This window comes from Centruroides vittatus, unplaced genomic scaffold (assembly GCF_030686945.1).
Source record: "Centruroides vittatus isolate TY-2023 unplaced genomic scaffold, ASM3068694v2 scaffold_2342, whole genome shotgun sequence".
Taxonomy (NCBI): Eukaryota; Metazoa; Arthropoda; class Arachnida; order Scorpiones; family Buthidae; genus Centruroides; species Centruroides vittatus.
Genome location: NW_027122688.1, coordinates 177379 through 198649, shown reverse-complemented (window position 1 = coordinate 198649; position 21271 = coordinate 177379). Strand labels below are relative to the sequence as shown.

Genomic DNA, 21271 nt, shown 5'->3' with positions numbered 1-21271 from the left:
GATAACAGCGAATCGATAAACTAATCTAGACGATATAGATCACGTTAATTTCAAAATAACACCAATCACATACATAGTCTAGAGTGCTGCAATACAATTTAATACTAAATGGTAAAATCCATCAGTATCAGATCCGATGGGATGATTTTTTTATTAAATCAATATTATTGCCATGGATACGGCAATTATTAAAAAATATAAAAACTAAAAATACGAGTATTTTTCCCGGTAACTCGAGTATAACAATTGTCTGACGATATTTATCTTCCAGGAAAATCGTTTTAATGAAGTATTCTTTATGTCTTTGTTAATTTCTGTGTCGTGTAATAAGCGTTAACTACGAAAATAAAGTCGTTTTAACGAAACAAATTTCCCCATAGTTTTAATATTAAATAAATTCGAGGATATTTTATAGACAAACGTGAGTCAGATCGAGTTTCTGTGATGAAATAGTCGGAATGATAATTGAGAACAAGGTTCCACGTAGGCTTGATACACCATATCCGTGCACTTTTGACCATGACCACACCGAGCTTTCACGCTTTCACACCAGCAAATATTACGAAAATCAATGCGAAAAGACTTTAAAATTTTTTCTAAAGCCTAGTTCAGTTTCTCACCATTAAATTTACGTTGGCAAGAAAATTCTCTTAAAATTATCGGTTTATCGAAATCGGTCGAGTTTTCTTCCATATTTTCCCACCTATCCTTGATTGTTTTACATCCCAGAATTTCGAATATCATTAAGAGGAATTACGTAAGGTTCGTCGTAATTACCCATCGATAGAAAGTTCTTCCAAGGTCACACATTGAGAACAACTGGAATCTTCTTTAGAAATTTTGTTCGTTTAAACGTCGACTTCACCCGCATTTATTCTGTTAGGAAACGTTAATTTACTTTAATTACCCAGTTATATATCGCATAAGTAAAGATAATATCGTTGCGTCTACATAAACAATAATTAGGTGCACGGTAAAAGATAAATTTCAAAATAGAAATCTGGTCTTCTCGGGTCAATACACAGTAACCTTCGCCTCTTTCCGAGTAAGAAAAACTAACGAGAAGTTGGAAAAAAAGCCACGTCAACCCGAATACTTACCGTCACGTGACTGACCTTGAGCGTGGTTCACGTGACGTTGCGCTTTCCCCCTACTGAATATAATCAGCGAGAGTGGCTACAGCTGTCAGTTGTCGCGCAGCTTTCGTTGGAGTTTTAACTGTGTTATAATATACCAGAAAAATGCCCGGTACTGTATCTAAAACTATCGACACCGCAAAGGTGGAGGAGTTGAGGAATAAAGTGTTGAAGGATTACGAAGAACACCCAGGTATGTTAGCGCTGTACTTTTTTCTATCTCCCTCCCTCGTCCCAGTGTCATCACGCGTGTGTTTAAACAGGTTTTTGAACCTTTCTGGATATTTCGTTTTCGTTACTACCGCTAAAAATAGAATATAAAGCTTAAAATTAATAGAAAATAATGCATCACTAACTAAGCTTTTTGGCGGAAACACTAGCGATATTTTATAATATTCCTTGCCAGCCAGCTTGCTCGACCCATTTCACTTTCTACAATCCGAAATACTCTTATAAAACAGGTATCGCTTCGGGCATACCGTCCGAGTCTATACTATTAAAATTTCCCAGTGTCGAAGCTACGACCTATCTATTTTAGAATTTTAACGCAATGACTGTACTTCTAGGTAGCATTTTTTCAGAATTTTCGGTAGTTTTATCGAGTTAAACTTATACTTCTATAGAACGGCGAGCGCTAACTATATAACACAACACATAAATATCACACTCGCCTAATGATTAAAATAAGGAAACAAACGCTTAAATCCGACGAATACTGTTCGTTAAGCTGGATTTATAGTATAAGATTTGGCATTCCACAACAAGCCTATAATGGAAGCGATTCAATACGTACGCTTGTCACTTCAAAGTTGTTTTTAAAAATTAACGACAAATAGGCACTTAGTATACAATAAAAATATCACGAGCAGAATATTCAAGCGGTTAATCACCTTTAAAACCTCACAGTTTATATACACACGTATATTTTTTTTCCTTTTTTCAAATCACCTTAACAGATAGCTGCTATACAAGTAATGTGTATTTATAAACATAGGAAGAAAATATAAGTTCTGGGAACCGTGTGGTTCGCTTTTGAAACCGCATAGTGTGGAAAATTAATTAGTTTTATCCGAATTTAGAAAAGAAAAGAAATTACTCGACTGATACGTCCCACGCACAGACCAGGCTATCAATCACCTCTGTTCTACTTTTCGTAGCATTAAACTTGATATCCTATTAAATAGAAGCCTCTACGGTATAAAGTTATCGAAAAACCATTACGCTATAACCGCTACTATAATATAATTAATGTACTTATAAAGTTATATTATAAACTTTCAAGTGTTTGTCGCTTTTCATAGTATTTGATAGCGAAATAGCAGGTTATCCGTTATCAAAACAGTGTTACCGTGTTTAAATATGACGGTAGTCTAGCGATAAAGTCAATCGTATTGAATTATGGACTGGTTAATTTTTACTTATCGCAAATACAGGGAAATGATTAAAGTACAGTGGGACTTGTCAGTCCAGTTATATTCGGTGGTTCTGAAAGACTAGAAGTGTGCAGTAAATGATTTACGAATTGAGATTGAAGAATAATAGAAAGGAAGTAAAAATCTTGTAAAGAATGGATGGAAATTAATTAGGAATGAAGAATTCAACGGGCATGGTTTAGAAATGCACTGATACGATATTATTCGTGTGGTATAGATGTGAAGTAAGGGGTAATGCTTAAAGTTTCAAAACAGTCTATAAAAGTAACTGTCGTGAAAAATAGGGATAAAAGAGAGATTCGAAACCAATGGGTACATATTTTATTGGACTTTTAACTGAAAATAACGCGCTAATAGCAATTAAATCATTCTACGCGGAAGAATCGATAGAAAATAATGTTGCTGATTACTACTGTTACAGTAAAATTCACAATGTAGAGCTATTCATTAAAATATGTGGTTGGTTCATTTCAGAAAATCTAATCAAAACTTATTCATATTCGCCTGCATGATTCTTACGAATGTAGGCCTTGCCTGTATGTCCCGAAGGAGGAGATGCGGATGATAAACAAGGTCATTTAATTATAAAATAAAGTAGTCTAGGCATTCCAGATAAACTGGTAAATATGATTTTTAAAAATGTTTGCCGAATGACGTAATATGGATATACTCGGAATTAATGTTTAAATATTTGTTCGGATACACCGGATAATGATGTAGATTATCATTGTAAGAAGTGTTCAAATATCTAAAATATTTCAGTCCCGTGGACCCGTTTTTATTTTTAAGAGGTCCTATGGTGCTGTACGAGCCCCATTTTTCCCCTTATAATGAAATGAAACTATCGAAATTTAGCAGCTGCAATGACATTCCTTAAATTTGTAATTTCTCTTTCGTTGTGCAGCAAAGGAGAACTTCGTGCACTATTTTTTAAATATAAATTTTATAATTAAAATAATATCATTTCAGACTTGTACCACCCTCAAGACATAGAACGTTTCAAGGAAGATGATTGGTACTGTCAGAGATTTCTGCTTCACTTGGAAAATACTCCAGAACAAGCATTAAAAATGGCTAAAGATGCCTTACAGTGGAGGAAAAAGTTTGGTGTCAGTGGTGAGTCGAGTCGTTCGAACTTTATCTCGTCCCAGAATTCGTGTTTGATAAATATCTAAAATATTCTGACATTTCCTAGATCTGCACGAGGATAACTTACCTACAGAATTCTTCGAATTAGGAGGGACTATTCCCTTTAACAAGGATAAAGAAGGACATAGCATAAGTATGATTTTAGAAAACTATTTTTACTGGGATTAATGACGTATAGTTTGTTAAACGTTCTATTATCGAACACCTAGTTTTAGTAAAAGTGAAACTGCATAGAAAACGAGAAGAGGAAGCGGAAGACGTTAGACGTTTCCTGGTTTACTGGGTCGAAAAGTTAGATCGAATGAACGAGGGAGAAGGAATTACGGTTATCTACGATTGTAGAGATTCTGGACTTTCAAATCTGGCAAGTATACTACTTTTATAGAAATACGCTTTCATTTCATAATTTATAGCGGATATAATGCAGTTTACAGTGTTTGTTTTGTAGCCACCACACACAACCTCCACCTTATAATTCGTCGGGCAATTTAAATATAGCTAGTCATTACCCGACGACCTTTTCATCGGCTTAAATTTTTTACAATACAGCAAGCTCACGTGAAGTTTACTGTAATCTGTAAGTGAATTTTTTAAAACTCTTTACGCCCCGTCAACCGTCAAAGGTACGGTAGCACTCCGAATGGACAGAACAAATTACTCCGTTGCGTTGAGATGGAGCACAAACGGTAACCCACCTACGAAAATTCTCTAAGCTAAACTCCCACTTACTATATTATATACGTAATATTATTATTGCGATATAATCCAGCGACGGGTTAAGTCGATGGCATTACGTATAAATCAAACCGAACTGCTTATTCATTAACTGTTCAATACCGAACGTAACTCTCAACCCACTAAAATTACGACGGTACGCGACGTAACCCGGAGTAGTTAATGTGCGTAAACTAAATTATTCTCCATTTCGTTTAGGATATGGACGTAATCAAGTTCATGATCGATCTCTTCAAAAATTACTATCCACATACTCTAGGTAAGTGCCACGAATATAATTACTTGTACGAAAATTCGAGCAAATAAGGATTTTAATTTTCTCGGCAGGTTATCTACTTGTATACGATATGCCGTGGTTATTCAACGGTAAGTTCATTTCGTACGCTTTAATCGTTAAGGTTTTAAATTATAATATACTGAAAATTCTCTTTGAACGAATTTAGCCGCTTGGAAGATCGTCAAGACCTGGCTTTCTAAGAGCGCGGTCGAGAGAATAAAGTTCGTCTCGGGAAACGAGATTTTCGACTACGTAGACAAGCCAATGCTGCCAGTTGACATGGGAGGTTCGGTAAGTACTGTACTTCTATGGCAGAGATTTAAATGTATTATAAAGTGTTCTGTGTAAACAACTGGAAATTTCTTTACAGACAAATAAGGAATACGTGTACAAGCAAGGAAGTTGCGGAAGTTGCCTTCAACCAGTTAACGTCTTGAAGGAAAAAGTAGCGGCTTGAAACTAGTTTTGTTTAATTAAACGAATTTAACCAAGCCAGAATATAATATAAACTTTATTATTGAATTTTATTTGATACATATGATATAAATTCGTACTTTGTACGCAACATTTTCTTATAAAGAACTTGTATAGTTTTCTTTAATAAAGATTTTATTAAAGTTTTACCAAACGGATGTTTCTAATTCATTTACATCCGTGTAACGTAAAAATTACTCGCACCTACGCTAGGAAAGACCATTCTTAAATTCATTCCAAGACAGCGGAGCTTCCGCTTCTTCTGTTTTCTGCTCCTGGTCAATCAGCGCCCGTAACATGCCGAGAACTTCGCTCTTAAAATCCTTTATATCTTTGGATAAATCGAAAACCTGTCGCTTCAGTTCTTGGTGAGACCGGATGATTAGCTCCATGCTGTCTACTGGACTGGTTCCTACGCTTTTAACTTCTGTAGCGGAAGGACCGGCGACGTGATCGTTCGAAGCTTCTGCCGCGTGATTATTAGTGGCACCCATTGCCTCGTCCTCGTCCTTCTTCTTTTTCCCTCTCAAGGCTCGCCCCTTTTTGACGGGTGGGTTTTCCTTCTCCTCTTTCTTTCGTTTCGTCGGAGGTTGCTTTTTGTTTTCTTTCTCGCTGGAGATGACTACGGTCTGGTTGAGAATCATCTGAGACGGCACCTCGTTGTTGGCGTTACCCTCTTCGACCTCTTCAGTTTCCGTGCGAGAAGGTTCTTCGACACTAGTAACTGCAACCGGCTTTCTTCTTCCCATTGTATTCTAAACCAGAAACAAAGATTTCCTCTAGAACTATTTAAAAACAGATCTGCACGTATATTTTTAGTTATGCAGACCTACGTTTCTTCTGTCTTCTAAATTAAAGTCGATATAACTTATCTAGATGAATTGATGTACTTAAATACGAATTATTCTAGACGTGCAGAGTTTAAACAAAGCTAGAAGTTACGTATTTACGATTTTCAATTGAAATTCAACGAAAGTATTTCGTTTTAAGCACGCCAACGACACTCGGCAATATCTTAAAGGAAAAGTTTTCTAAAATATTGATAAAATCTCGTGTTAGAAGTAATTTTATTGTATATTACTTTCGTTGAATTTAATTTTACCGATAAAAATGGAAAACATAATACACGAAATCTTCATTAATTAAAATATAAAATACCTCTTCGCTGGTCGAGTAGTAAGAATTTACCTTAATACAAAGTGCCATCTGGTGGCGGAAATTTGTATAAACAATAGGCAACTTTTTAAAATTTTATTTAATTTTCTCAAACTTCTAAATAAATAAAAAATATTTTTATTTAAAATTCTTAAAATAAAACGGCAGTGTTAAGGCATAACATAAAGATTTAAATAGTTTTATAAGAAAGAATTTGTTCGTACTCACGAGAGCTAATACGCCGCGACACGACAAAATAGTAATAGCTTCTGTTTTCGTTTTATATAATATCTTATCTTCAACTCTATAACTGAAAATTCGAAACTTATTCCGGGAAGAAGAAAAAAGGAGAAAATAAAAAGGAACCGGAGAAAACGCGACTACATTTATGAAATACACGTGCTGCCATCTGTTGCCATCTCGACATATTAATTATAATGAAGTAATGACGTTAAATATTAGGAAAAAAATTATCCACAAAATTCCTTTTTATTGTTACTAATGTATAATTTCTCGGTTTATGTAAATTCTACTAATAAAATTGTAATTTTCTTAATAAAAATTTTTTAAAACGATTCGGATTTTTTAATTTAAAAAATATTTATACGGTTTTAGAAATTTTTACCAATATTTATCTATTGAAACCAATTAAGATAATTCGTAAAATAAATATAAAATAATTTTGTAATAAGATTTTTCAACTGAAGAAGCATTAGAGATTTTAAAAAATCCGGTACAAGTTTGTTTATCCAGCGCCCTCCTGGATCCCGGTGATGCCGGATTAACGAATATTTTGTATTTTCACAATATTTCATAACTTAAATGAGAACTGTACGTTGCAGATTGAGTACCAGCCCACACACTAGTATACTGTACCGTTTATGGACGTTTTAATCACTCCGAACATGACATAGAGTATGAATATACTATAAGATTAATTTTAAAAAAAAACCCTGAAAAAATGTGCACATGTTTTTGAACAAATTCAACATCCACAAATCAAAATAATTCTTGTAAACATGTTTATTTTCCTAACTTACACCTACGATACACAAAAGCTACACACGAGCGAAATACCAGCGGGCCCGACTATTACCGCGTAATTCGGTTATTTCTTAGGGTATGCGGGATACGAATTATTTCGGATTAACGAACTTTTACTGTAAATTATTCCTTAACTTTTAATTTTACAACAGGTAGTGCCGTGGCCATTAATCAATTAAATAAAATGTAACGAAGACGGCGATTAGTGTTAAGATACGTATTTTAATTTCAACAACCGATTATTGTTAGGATACAATATATTCAATATTTTGTAAAATTTGACTTTTTTATCTAATGTACTTGACCAAGAACTAACTACGTTTATACAAACCTCCTTACGTAATGTTTGCTCTGTCATTTAGAGAAACTGCTGTTTTCTTCGGCTACATATGTAATATTTATAGCGATAATATAAATTTCAAATTTATGGTAAAGCAAATGACACACTTAGCGACGAAAAAAACGAGCGAATTTACGGAAAATCTCTTTAAGCGAAAATCCGTGTCTTCTGCGAATTAAGAGAATTTTAGTTTTATTACGTTTCGCGTTGAACTCGATTACGAAGACCACAGTAGCGGCACCCAAACCCATTAAGAAGAGCCCAAAAATGCCAAGAAGGTCCTCCATGTTCAGGGTCTTTTCTTGTTGCGCGTTATCCTGAAAGGTGCACCTTCCAAATTCGTGATTGATTTTCATCATTAATTTTCCATCGAAATCTTCCCCTTCCAATATTCTTCTCATACTACGAAAAGTTAACAAAAGTATTAAATTTACGACACTTCAAAGCTGATTAACAATTAATTTTTAATCTCGAAACGTTAACTACTCGAAATTATTCGATTTACCCAAAAATTTAACGAAAAACTTTATTATGTTTTTTAAATGGTTAATACTTTTAAATAGTGCTAATAACAATAGTAATAGTGTTTTGTTCCCGTACCTCGTACTTTTCCTGTTAGCAGTATGTGTCTAACTCCGTTTGGGAGGAAATTTTTTGAACTGAAATAACATTACTTACGGTAAAATCGAAAGTTCATAATTCGATCCTCTTTCTCCTACGATTTCCACGTCTTCTTCGTGTATCTAACTCCATTCTCGAGATTAAGGAAGGACAGAGACGGTCGGACGATTAGGAATTTATAGGTCTACAAGTTTTTCAAATTGCTGCCCAATAAGTATCTTACAGTAACCGAGTGGATAAAACTACCGAACACCGGTAATCGGCGGTGGCTCGCGCGTGGCCAACGTACCAACCACGTAGTGTTTTCTGGGTTTTATTCGCGTTTGTAACACCTAAAGTGTAATCGGCTTTGCATAAAAATCTTTCCGCATCCTCCTCGACAGATTGCTCGCGTGTCGAGTTGCCGTAAACAAATGAACCAAACCAATTCCAATATGCTTAACTACCAGGAAATCTGGACACCCCCTCTTCTGATTTCATCTCCCCTCATTAACTCATAAATCCATTGCCCCAAACTTCTTTCACCGATATTGCTTAAGATGTTCTACCGTCCAGCCAAATTGATGTTGGTGCAATGATTTTAAGAAACAGAGTAGAGCTGGAAGTCTTTTTCTGTGTCGATGTTTATATTCCTATTTATTATCACAGCGTCATTTACTCATTCAAAACTTCCCGTAGTCGTAGTCTACGTGGCGTGCACTTTATTCACACGTTGACTCTTACCGTCAAATCTGCTTCCAATATGCTTTTGCCACAACTTTCAAAAGTTTTCTTTGCGTAGATATCTTTGCTGATCTTTACTTTTTCAACTTGGTTTTACCAGTTTTTTACGGGATCCTTTAAAAGCAATTAATCTCGCATTTTTACAAGATATACGATGTTTGAAAAAAATTAAGTTATCGTATTTTCAATTGGTGTCTATTTGACCAATGAAATTGTGCCACGTTGTACCATCGACTATGGCGATAAACGTGACAATAGTTGGCTGAAATAACCAAATTTTTTATATAGTTTTCGTTTTAATGTTCGTTATATTGTAATATTTGATCTGTATTTACAAAGGTTATCTCGCGTAAGGGTTTATCACACCGAGTGACCAATCTAACACATTTTAAAAATTCTTTAAATTGTGCACAGCACAGGAAGAAAACTTTTAAAATGTCTTAGATCGATCACTCGGTGTGATAAATCCTTACGCGAGATAACCTTTGTAAATACAGATCAAATACTACAATATAATAGAAAATTTTTAAGTACGAAATAATCTAATTATCTTAATATTTCCTCGAAATGATATTAACCCACGTATAACTTACTTGATTGATACGACACGTGGCTTAGAAAAGAATTTTGGCTTATAGACTGAGCTTTTCTGTACTCCGTATAACTTTCATTCTTGTTTTGCAGATTTCTATGTAAATAATCGTAGGCAACCTTACAATTGGTACTGTACGTCGTGTTGTAAGATATCGGTAGTCCGTAAAGACGTTATGGTTGGTAAGAGACACGTAACAAATAAACTAAATTTTCTCCTAGTATTATTTAGAATTAAAAAGCTTTCTTGGCTTTTAACTGGCAACGAATGTAGTTTTTTATGTCATTTTATCGCGCCATTATCACACAGGATCGAGTTACGTCAAAGTTGTATTTTGAAAGTGAGTTTAATAGATTTTAAACAGCTTCTAACGATTTACGAATGTCAAAAGACTTATATAGAACACGGAAAACAGCGCAGAAAAAGATTTATCCGAATTACTTACGTTGTATCGAGAACTCTTCTGACGTCTTTTCTCAAATCTTTACGGAACGAAACCGTGAAATAATGAGGATAAAAGATTTCTCTAGAAAAATAAAAGAAGGCATCTTCGAACTCCTTGCAGTTCTTTCCGACGTAGTACTTCAGAGTCACCGGTTCTGCTATGTAAACAGACTCTCCGTTCTTAACTTCTTCCAAGGTTTCCACGGAAAACATCTCGGAAGGCAAGAGCAGGCCGTCGTGGTCCAGAATCATATCCCACAATTTCTTAAACTCTTCGCTGGGTGCAGTCTACGGACGTACGACAATTAGGGCACGGTAAACTTGGTCCGCCGGTAAACAAATGGTTACCTTGATGTAAGTTTCGTAAGCCGTTCCTTTCATGACGATGGGTCGAATGTGAGGTCTGGTGACCAGTTCCTTTATCGATTGTATTTTGTCGGGCTCGGGTCTCTGCATCATGTTAGCTTTCATGTTGCCGCTGAAACCGTTCATTAATACTATAACGGCTAACCACCAAACCGCGATCACTATTCTGGTGGAATCGAACGAGGGATTCATGGACATACCTGAAGAAGGAAAGGATTTCGGCTGTTGGAAAAAGGACGATTTTAGCATTTAAAAACTTACTTTCGCAAAATATGGTTCCGAGGTAAGCCCAGAAATATTCGTTTAATTTCTTTTTCAATGCTCCAATCTTCGTTGTTGAAAAATCCAGGAAAAATTCCGTGAGACTGGAAACGACAATGCAGACGATCATACTGATGAAGAGAAAGAGCCATATCTGCAAAGCGTTAAATACACATTTAATAATTAATTACTTTTCATCAAATTCTCTCGTCTTTAACCTACCTCCCATCCAAACGTTAAGATGTAACTAAACAAGTTCGGTTTCTTCATGTTATTTCCGCCACCCAAAATAGTTAAGTATACTCTAGTGAAGCTTTTAGTAAAACTGGCCACCCTCGATCGTTGATAGGTAGGAGTGAAAGGACCCAAACCGATGTCCGCTTCCTGGAACGTAATTTTATTAATAAGCAATTGTTTTTATAGGAGAAAAACAAAGTGTTTGCAGTAGTATTTTGTACGCAAATTTCAGACTTAATTATAATTCTTGGAGAGATTATTCAAGACCTCTCGGGTTTACGGTAGCATTTACTCCAAAATTTCAGTCTTACTCGTATGAAAAGGAAAAAGTCACATTAGTAAAGAAACTATAATCAGTAAATGCAGAAATTCCTGAGTAGTTGTCAAGAAACAAGAAAAGACAACAAATGAAAAATCAGATTTCTCAAATTAACACGGAAGAGAAAAGCAATAGACAGATGTAATTGACCTTTAACTACACGTATTCACTAATGCAAAAATTTTACATCTTTAATCTTTAATGTTTAACCTCAGACGACACTGTGGCCGTTGGCCTTTCGCGAGTGTCAAAAAATACGAAATAAAACAAAACAACAGAGGAACAGATACATCGGAAAAAAACCACAACTCGAAGCATAATACAGTTCAAATGATTAACAATAAATGCAATGCGGTAATAGTGGTGAAAAATATCACTTCACTAATGCAAAAAAGGCAATGTTACATCTTTTAAAATAGCGCTTTTTCAACGTTATCTCTTTCTCTCTTTCTTCTTTCCTCCTTTTCCTTTTCCTTTGTGTTGGATGGCCATTTTGCATTTCAGTCTTTAATCTGCAGAGGCACCGGTATGCCGGTTAGAAAACATCACTCTTTTGAGAATTAGGCCGAGGGGGTTTGTTCTTACACTGTAGCTGTGTTGAACTTCTGGTTACTTATCTCTCGAATATCTATATTTAACAAATTCCAGTATTTCATCATCTGGAAAACAGGAGCTGTTTGTCCTACTGAAAGTTTCGTAGAAGTAGTTAACAACTCGTCTTTTAAATATATTATACCAGTAGATAAGCCCGGCGTTGCTCGGGCAGAAAATAACAACAGCAAAGATTAAGGTTATGAGATTATTTCGCATTTCTAACCCTTTTACTATATTATATTATAGTATTTGATTTATATTTGCAAAGGTTATCTTGCGTAAAGGTTTATCACACCGAGTGCCTAATCTAACACGTTTAAAAATTCTTTAAATTGTGTACTGTAGAAAAATAAAGAATTTTAAAAATGTGTTAGATTAGGCACTCGGTGTGATAAACCTTTACGTAAGATAACCTTTATAGTTATAGCCGATCCTACCCGTTTCCACCGGGTGCAAGAATTAGTTCCCCGTTTTTCGAGGCTAATTACAGAATTTATAGGCGGGTTTAAAAATATGTTCGATTTCCCGCAAAAACGAGAAGGCTTCTAAAATAGCGCGGTAGAAGCCGAGTTCTTCGGGGTAATTCTTACCTCTCTCCCTCTGGGCCCATCAGTGGCTAAGCGGTCTTCGAACCACGAACGTGGATTCGCGCCCGGCTCGGACGAGCTAGCCACGCGGAGTTTCTCGGGTTTTCTCCACGTCTGTAACGCCTTAATAGGGGCCAGTTTCCTTAAAATGACCTCCCGGAAGGCATCGCCCAAGTGTTGCGTTGCCATAACTTAACAAACAAACCTTTCTTCCATCCCCCGCGGGTGGGAATTTCGAAAAGTCCCTTCTTAGTGTACATTTGCATTACGTGCCCCGTGTACCAAATTTTAACTTTTGGCTCCTAACCGTTTGGGTTCTGCGCTTGTTATTATTATCATCATCATCAATCCATCTCGATTATATTATAAGATTAGTTCTTGGCAATTTTTGTTTGTATTTTACGATTATTTTAATGTAAATATAAAATATTTATAAAACTATTTTACTGCGGCCGAGCGTAAGCGAAACTCTTCTACGTAGCTTATAGAATTGAGTTCTTTGTCAAATTTGATGGTTCCGTTTCGATTAAACTTTGTCGTTTTACACAATGCGAGACGTGGAAATTAAAAATATAACAAAAACCGAGGATCTGCGATTTGGTTTTCGCGATTCGATGGATCGAGGCGACAACGTCCGAGGTCACTAACACCAACGAAAACAATTGTTTTCATTCTTTTTTATGCCATCGACGAGTGACGGTCGGAGAAGAACCGCGAGAAAATATTACGACTTTCTAGAGCTTCGACTTAATTCTTAGTTGGTGTTCCCACAGAAAACGAGCCGCGTTATACTCGTTTCGAATTTAAAGAGCGACGTAACAACTACAAATCATTTTAAAAATATTAATTCAATATTAAAAATAATCAAAATTATTTCGTACAAACTCACATTTTTCTCCAGCATACCGATAATACCCGTGAAGCTTCCGTTTGGCAAAGGAGTTCCCCACTGTCTGTCGTCGGGCGAAACCATGACGTATCTAAAGACACCGAATATTAAAGAATACGTAGTTAAGTAATGAGTTAAAGAATGTCGACTTACTCGAAATTTGCATATTGGGATAAAATTGCGAGAATTTTCTTCATTAGTCCTCCGTCTAAGGTGACTTCTCCCCCCGGAAGGTAATTGACCACCGTCCAGGGTTGCCACTAGAAACAAAACACAACCGGTAAAACACCAATTTTAATTAATAATTACTTAAAATAAAAGAAGCGCGTTACTGACTTCCGAAGTCGCTACCCTTAGAACGATCTTGGAAGCGTTCATTTCTGCCATTTTGTTAAAGGGAAGGCGTAGATACGATCGACCTTCGATAATGCCGAGCCGGTATAAACACTACAGACCTATAGATTATCGTGTGATGCAACAGCAAGAAAATGATTGATTATAATTCCCAACATTTATTGATTTTTAACGTAATGGTCAATTTCCTATTATACTCTTCTTTTTAAATTAGATTACTCGCTAATCCACAAGTTTATCAATTTCTTAAAAAATGACCGTAGAAAGTTATTTCGCACTGTTTACGTTCAACGTATTCGCATTTTAAAAAGTATTAATTACAATTTGTTATTTCCTTCCCTCCTCATATAAATTCGTATCGAATTTATGGCATTTTTTAAAAATAAATAATCTAATTAAATATACTGGAGTAATTTACTGCAATAAAAGAAATTATACGAAAAACGAATAATGCTACTAAATTACTCTCTGAACGAATTTAATTATATAATTAAAATTAACAATGTAATATAATCTATATATATAATCGAGACGAGTTGATAATAATAATAATAATCAGCACAGAGCCCAAACGGTAGGAAGTTGAAAGTTGAAATTTGGTACGCAGTTAGGGTACGTCACGAGGACGCACACTAAGAAGGGATTTTTCGAAATTCCTCTCTACGGGGGAGAGGGACGGGATTAAGTCTTAACACTTCCATCAAGAATGGAAGTGTTAAGTAACAATGGAAGCGTTACGTAACAATGGAAGTGTTAAGAGAAAGCCACGTGCAAAATGCAGATGCGGTTTTTTTTAGTTTTTGCGGGATATCGAATCCATCTAAAAATTCTGTAATTAGTCTGGAAACAGGGGACCCAATTCTTGCATTCTGCGAAAACGGGTAATGTTGACTATAACGTAATAATCTTAATCTTCTCTATCGTTGCTTTTGCCCGAGCAACGCCGGGCCTATCTGCTAGTTAATTGATAAAACGAATAAAATTGTCCAACACAACGTTTTCTGACTTTTTTACTTGGCTAAAAAGCTTAAAATTCAAAAAATGCCAATAAAATCGTGTAAAATATTTAATTCGATTGCGTGGAACGATTCGCAAGAAATAAATCTAATTTAGTTTCGAATTATCGGACGTCAATAAACTTAAATTTAATTCTTTATCTTTCGTTAGAATAATATTAAATTACACCAATTTTAATCGATTCCGATTTTTATAAAGTTCAGCCTGTCCGGGAAGTCACGTCATCTCGTGTTTTCTTCTGGTGAAGGAGATAAAGAAATACTTTATACTCGCGCAAAATATTCGTACGAATTCCATCGCGATGGCACCGAGCTGGTCTAAACACGATTCGACGTACAGTACGTACACAGTTGTGTGTAGATGCCGCGGGAAATGGCTTTCAATATCTTTTACCACGGTGATCCAGCAGTTGGCTTCTGTGTATTATTGTAATATTCCATGTTTTCGCTAAGGGCTACATTTTCGTACTCTATATAATAATTTCTTATATTGCGTGCAATTCCCGTTTGAGTAGTATTGTTAGAAGAGCGTTACCCTAAAATGATAACTAAATCACTCTTCTGTTGAATATGGAAAAATTTTTAATTTATTCAACTCAGAATAATCATGAAAGTGCCCAATTTGTTCGGATATAAAAGTGAAGACGTTTTAGTTTCGTATCAGAAAACGATAAACATCTATTGGATTAGAAATTAAATTAACGCGAATATATCGTATCGATTGTTACTTCTATGAATATGTAGCCGACACTGCGACGTAACCAGAGATTTCCACTTATTCTCGTAATTTGTTAGTGTTTACTTACGGATACAAGAGAATCTTTACGTAGATGTCTTTTGTAATTTTAAGTAAATCATCTCTTAGATAAAAACCTATTTTGATAGAAATAGCAAATTATTGTTTTTCTTAGCTGGAAAATTTTCTTGGCCGAGTTTATCCACTCGCATCCTTAAATAATGAAAAGTTGTGCCAGTGGAGTATTAGTGTTTCTAAGCTAACCGGTCATTTTCGTAGATATTGCATTTACTACAATCTTCACGTAAGCGTTTTAATAATAAATAGAATGTGTCTACTCATTTCTCTGGGAATTTCCAATACGCAGTAACTTTTTCTGTTCTTGACGTGAAATTAAGACCGTACAACTTGTTGATTTCTCTCTGTATCGCATCTTCTTTTTCCAAAATTCTTCCCTTTCTCGTTCCTCGTTTGTTATCTTTCCTCCTGTATTTAATTGATCCGTGTTTAAAATGTATTGAGAATTGAGATATTTTGTCAAAAATATTCATGGTGTCCTTACTTTTTAAAATGGTTTTTCGAGAAATCAACTTTTCTTATTAAAAGTAAACTTTAAATACGTTTTACGATGATTCTTCTTCGGAATTGATTTCAAATAAATCCATTTATAAATATTGCAGTCAGATAGAACGATAATTATGTATAATATCCTGTAATTATATATTGATAACGAAAACTTTCTTACAAACTATTGGACATATTTCAGTAATACGATGATTACGAATCGATGCATTCGTTAGGCATAAGCGGTTAACGTAATTCTTTTACAAATTTTAAAATAACAAACTGTGCGATTTATGTGTGGAACCGCGTACAGAAATTGCCTAAGTACGTATTTGATAATACATTTTACTTATAAAAGTAAATGGAAAACAAATAAACGAAGTAAATAAATTTTGTATTAATTATTTAACCAGACAATAGGTGCCAGTTTGAGGTAGAAAGTCTTCCCAGGAAACACTCTCCCTTCCCAAATTTTGGGTTACCAACCAAACTCTCGTCAAACCAACCAATTAACCGTGTTCCGTAAGTTATAAGTGACTTAACGATAAAAGTCAACGATGGCCTTATGTATAAAAAATTTTGAATCCCCGTGTAGATTCTCAAAAACCTCTCTCGATTGTTTATCGTCATAATTACATTTGGATAACTTAAAGACTATTTTGTAATGCGATATAGTAATTATTCCTAGCTAATTTGCGCAGTAGTAACAGAACAAATAGGCGGTGTTTATTATTGTTTACTGACGGTTATTTTTATCGTTACACAAAATTCCCTCGGTCGTGGAACAACTCAACTTCAAATATCGTAAAAAGTTTATACTTTAGTCACATCGCAGCATTTCTTTAAAAGTTAACTCTGTGTTTCAGATTCTTTCTTCGGTCAACGAAGGTTTCCTCATTTCGATACCGTAAAATAATGAGCAATTATTGTGACACGGCCACAATGCCGGGCTGCAATTTTTACTCGTATTCTTAGTTCATTAATATATATGCTTTCCACCTCAAATTTATCTTGCCCCTGTTCATTATACTTTTCCCGATAACAACAGAGTTGTGCCGGGCATCTAAGTAACTTCAATCGGAGAAAAATTTCTGAATCGAATTCACGCGTCTTCCGATCTAGACCGGAAGCTCGTATGTAGTTAACAGAGGGCGTCCTGCCCCTAAGGTTATGGTCTCGACTTTCCTCTATCTAACATCTTTCTTGAGATTGAAAAAGGACGCACAGACAGTACGAATTTACGGGTCTACAAATATTTCTAATTGCAGCCCAAAAACGGATATGAGTTTATCTCGGAAAAGCTTTGGAACACTGGTGACGTTTTCCGGGTTTTTTTTCACCTCGATAACGCCCGAACAGGAAGCGGTTTCTCTTAAAAGACCTATGGAAGGCACATTCTCCGATTTGTAGATCTCCCGGTGTTGGGTGCCAGTATCTAACAACCAATCGATCATACACTCCCGCATTAAAAAACTAATTTGCTTTTCGAGTGGCTCACACGCTACTTACTTTCAATAACTTGGTGTAGCACGTTAGTTATGTCAGTACTCTCGACGCAAACCAATTTGACCTACTTGTGGGATCTGCCCAATAACCATAAAATATTTTATGGTTCTTTGTCTTCAACCCTTTCTTTATTCCGACTGCGATCTGTCGACACGAACGAACGTACTCTCCACAGTTGTGCAGGGACTTATATGTATATTAATTACTTGATCAATTAAAGATGTTTTAATCACTACAATGTGTTTCGTCTGTGTGTCTCTTCACTTTTTCCGGATTCACGACAAGTTACTCAATAAATAATAATAAAATATAAAGCTTAAATTCGGATGCAAAGTCGGTCGAGTATTGGAAACTCGCGTTGAAGACGTGCGTTATATAGAGGGTCGAGCTGTTTAGGCCACGTGAATAAATTCGTTTAAATTAATAAAAGCTATTTTCTAAAACGATAGACGATGCAGCGGGCGATACGATAAAAAAAGAGTAAACCCGAATATCCGACTGTTGATAGGTCTAAGAGGACAAAAACTGCCTAAACGTGTCAACGTGTGATATAAGTAATAAAAATAATTCGGAAATTCTATGTATTATATTAACAATTTTTATTTTATTACTTTGGTTATTTTCTGTTCTGTTTCGCATTTTTGTGTATTTATCTCAATGGGGGTTATGAAAATTATAAAATTTGAAATTAAACTTATAAAACATCACATAAAATGCTAATTCGGATCAATTTATAACGAACCAGCAACGAATTGCTCAATTTTTCCGGCTATATTTAAAACTTTAGCGGCGCCATCTTTTATCATATTTTATTAAAAACATTTTATATTTTTAACTATTATAAAATGGCAAAAAGCTTAAGTTTGAGGGTAGGGACGAGTTTTATAAAACAAAAATTGTAAATGCTAATAACCAGTAAATTTGTCTTTAAGTCCCACCCCAGTAGAGATGCACACGACCCCCTTTATCTCTCCACCCCTCGACCTTTAACCACAAAAATTTCCGTATCGATATCCCTAATACACCGATATTTGAGAAATTTTCGTTGGCAGATTACTATTTGATATTCGGCTGTGAATGGTTTTGTGATTGCTATATTATAGTGTTTGATTTATATAACTACAAAGGTTATCTTACGTAAGGCTTTATCATACCGAGTGACCAATCTAATACATTTTAAAAATTCTTTATTCCTCTACTATACACAATTTAAAGAATTTTTAAAATGTGTTAAGGGGCCGTCCATAAATTACGCAAGGGCGAATTTGGCCATTCTAAATCTCCACCCACCTCTGTGTAAAAAACCATAATATTTTCTTTGATTCCCCCTCCCTTTCCTATCTTACGTAACATTTAGGCACGATTTTATAGAAAGACTTTAGCAAAAAATTTTTTTATGAAACCCTAAAAACCTTTGGTCCAAAATAAATATTTATTAATTAGTTAATTAATATGTACTTTTATTTATAAAAGACTATGTGAACAAATTTAAAAATATAAAAATTTAATGAATTCCAATGAACAATTTATTTTAAGAACTTTATTTTTTAATTATTAACAATCTTTTTATTATTATTATTATTAACCAACGTCATAATACTCATTTTTATATTAATTTTAATTTTCACAGAAGGACGCAAAAAACTTCGACAGATCGACCAACTAGTGCACGTGTAAACAGAAACTTCATACAAAATAAAACATGAGAAAATAGAAACCACATTCTCTTGCCATATTGGTTACATCTTGGCTAAAGCCAAGAAAATAAACTACATGTTGCTAAAATGTGCTAGGTTCACCTAGGGACTAAAGCATAAAGCTTGTAAAACTCTATCTAATGGGGCAACACAACCAATGCTACTTTACGCTGCCTCTAGCTGGAGTCGTGTAACTAGTAAAAATTCAGTAGCCAGTAAATTACTCTCTTCAAAGACAGTCTGCCATCAGAATTTCAAAGTGCTGCAGAACTGTTTCTACTAATGCCTCTCTGGTAATAGCAGAGCTCCTTCTTTTGCCACTATGTATTGTAGAAAAAATTCTAAACTGATACATCAGAACTACAAACATCAACGCTCAACAACAGTCTCTACTCCTATCTAAGGCTGTTCGTTCGTATGCTACTACGTTGCAATTGCCCTACTATCTCTGATCATCATCCTGTAAACAAGGTTATCCCCAGGGTACATTTAGTGTCATCTGCTTCCTTCATGGATAACCATGCAGACATTAATATCTACACAGATGACTTTCAGGCTAAGTCAGCTGCAAAGGACACTCACTGACTTGAACTACACTCGCATCCCTCTCTCACGCAGCAGCCTTAAAAATTATATTCGTGACAACGCTACGCAAAAGTGGAATCAACAATGGTTGAGCAGTAAAACTGGTAGAATAACAAGACTTCATTTTCCTAGTGTTAAATGCGGATTCTCATCCCACTTAGAGATTTAACGTTTGCTACTGCTCATCTTCTTACTGAGCATAGTAATTTTAGAAGCTACCTGGCGATGTATAAGCGGGCGGAAACTGCCTTTTGGTTTTGCTCTACAGAAAACCTAGACACCGTCGACCGTATGATCTATCATTGTCCAATTTACGATCAAGATAGACTTATTCCGAAATTAGAAATCTTTACGGTTGTTTTTAGGTGGCCACGTCCACTCGACACGCTTGTTCAGAAGCCACTGTTTGATGCTTTTTACAATTACGTTCAAAAAATGTGGAAGAAAAGACTATTCATAATTTAGAATTTCTAGTTTTACATTTTAGTTTTCACTAAAAGCCGAAAACTAATTTTATGTTTACATTGTATCATGTATTTTGGTTTACGTATTTTTAGTGTTATACAGCCATAGGAGTGGTTCACTTATTCTAATAAAAAAAGAAAAAGGCAGAGAGAGAGAAACCACCACACGGCTTTTCTCCCACGATAAAAATGTGTAGAGCGTTATTATTCTATTACGTCAGACGAGGTGACGTTACTACAACGAGCATTCTTAATATAAACCGCCAAATTAAAGCCAAATTCAAAATTCCACCACTCAACGAGATTAAAAAATAAAAATAAGAATATTACGTAAGATGAGATCTATTACCCCTACCCCCGAGTAAGAAATCGTAAGAAATCCTTGACCCCCACCCACCGCAAAATACCTTACGTAATTTATGGACGGCCTTAAATTGGTCAGTCGGTGTTATAAACCCTTACGTAAGATAACCTTTGTAATTATAAATCATATATCATAATAAAATATAATAGAAAGATTAGAAGTACGAAATAACCTTCACGTTAGTTTTTGTTTTTTGCTAGGGCAACTCCGGGCTTACCTGCTAGTTTATGATATTCCTGTCGGTAAATTTACACTCGATACTACATAATGTAACGGTTTTAGAAGATACCTGTCAGTCGAATAAAATAACATCATAAAATACTGTGTTAATGTTTCGTAATAATTAAACATTAATACTGTTTTCAGTGATTTTATGGTACGTAAAAAACAGCAAATAAAAAAAGGTTGGATTATTTATGTTCTTTTATACACTTAAGATATAAATACCGGGCTACAATATACAGGTACTCCTCACTTTACGACCTATCTGCTTAACGACCACTCGCACTTACGACCAATCGAGTTTCGACCCGCAATTCGCGGAATCCACTTTCTCAGCTCGAGTGTCGGTCAGTGGCGAATAGTGACACCCGCACTAAGCGTACTATA

The 21271-nt window shown here is 35.2% G+C and overlaps 3 protein-coding genes across 3 annotated transcripts; 1 reads left to right on the top strand and 2 right to left on the bottom strand.

Annotated features, from left to right (window-relative positions):
- Positions 1–1177: 1177 nt before the first annotated feature.
- Positions 1178–5358, top strand: LOC136987503 (motile sperm domain-containing protein 2-like). The gene is made up of 8 exons (XM_067285239.1): positions 1178–1329; positions 3539–3685; positions 3765–3851; positions 3928–4082; positions 4652–4712; positions 4781–4819; positions 4897–5021; positions 5101–5358. Exons 1-8 carry the CDS (start codon positions 1242–1244, stop codon positions 5185–5187), a joined length of 789 nt encoding a protein of 262 aa, XP_067141340.1. The 5' UTR covers positions 1178–1241; the 3' UTR covers positions 5188–5358.
- Positions 5233–6439, bottom strand: LOC136987504 (uncharacterized). The gene is made up of 2 exons (XM_067285240.1): positions 6363–6439; positions 5233–5959 (listed from the first exon to the last, which is right to left on the bottom strand). The coding sequence occupies exons 1-2, from the start codon at positions 6408–6410 to the stop codon at positions 5414–5416; spliced, it is 594 nt and encodes a 197-aa protein (XP_067141341.1). The 5' UTR covers positions 6411–6439; the 3' UTR covers positions 5233–5413.
- A 1411-nt stretch (positions 6440–7850) lies between these two features.
- Positions 7851–13460, bottom strand: LOC136987488 (glutamate receptor ionotropic, kainate 5-like). Its single transcript, XM_067285221.1, has 6 exons — positions 13377–13460; positions 10973–11134; positions 10751–10904; positions 10472–10689; positions 10125–10411; positions 7851–8145 (listed from the first exon to the last, which is right to left on the bottom strand). The coding sequence occupies exons 1-6, from the start codon at positions 13458–13460 to the stop codon at positions 7851–7853; spliced, it is 1200 nt and encodes a 399-aa protein (XP_067141322.1).
- Between the last annotated feature and the right edge of the window lie 7811 nt (positions 13461–21271).

What these genes read in the sequence shown, in the direction of transcription:
- LOC136987488 (XM_067285221.1), bottom strand. Translation starts at nt 13,460, where the DNA reads ATGGTTTCGCCCGACGACAGACAGTGGGGAACTCCTTTGCCAAACGGA. An exon ending in TCGGTATGCTGGAGAAAAAT is followed by an intron (nt 11,135 to 13,376) that starts GTGAGTTTGTAC and finishes ATTACGTTCCAG; the next exon opens with GAAGCGGACATCGGTTTGGG. An exon ending in AGAAGAGTTCTCGATACAAC is followed by an intron (nt 8,146 to 10,124) that starts GTAAGTAATTCG and finishes AACTTTTCGTAG; the next exon opens with TATGAGAAGAATATTGGAAG.
- LOC136987503 (XM_067285239.1), top strand. Translation starts at nt 1,242, where the DNA reads ATGCCCGGTACTGTATCTAAAACTATCGACACCGCAAAGGTGGAGGAG. An exon ending in ATTCTGGACTTTCAAATCTG is followed by an intron (nt 4,083 to 4,651) that starts GCAAGTATACTA and finishes CATTTCGTTTAG; the next exon opens with GATATGGACGTAATCAAGTT. An exon ending in TTACTATCCACATACTCTAG is followed by an intron (nt 4,713 to 4,780) that starts GTAAGTGCCACG and finishes TTTTCTCGGCAG; the next exon opens with GTTATCTACTTGTATACGAT.
- LOC136987504 (XM_067285240.1), bottom strand. Translation starts at nt 6,410, where the DNA reads ATGGCACTTTGTATTAAGGTAAATTCTTACTACTCGACCAGCGAAGAG. An exon ending in ACTACTCGACCAGCGAAGAG is followed by an intron (nt 5,960 to 6,362) that starts GTATTTTATATT and finishes TTTCTGGTTTAG; the next exon opens with AATACAATGGGAAGAAGAAA.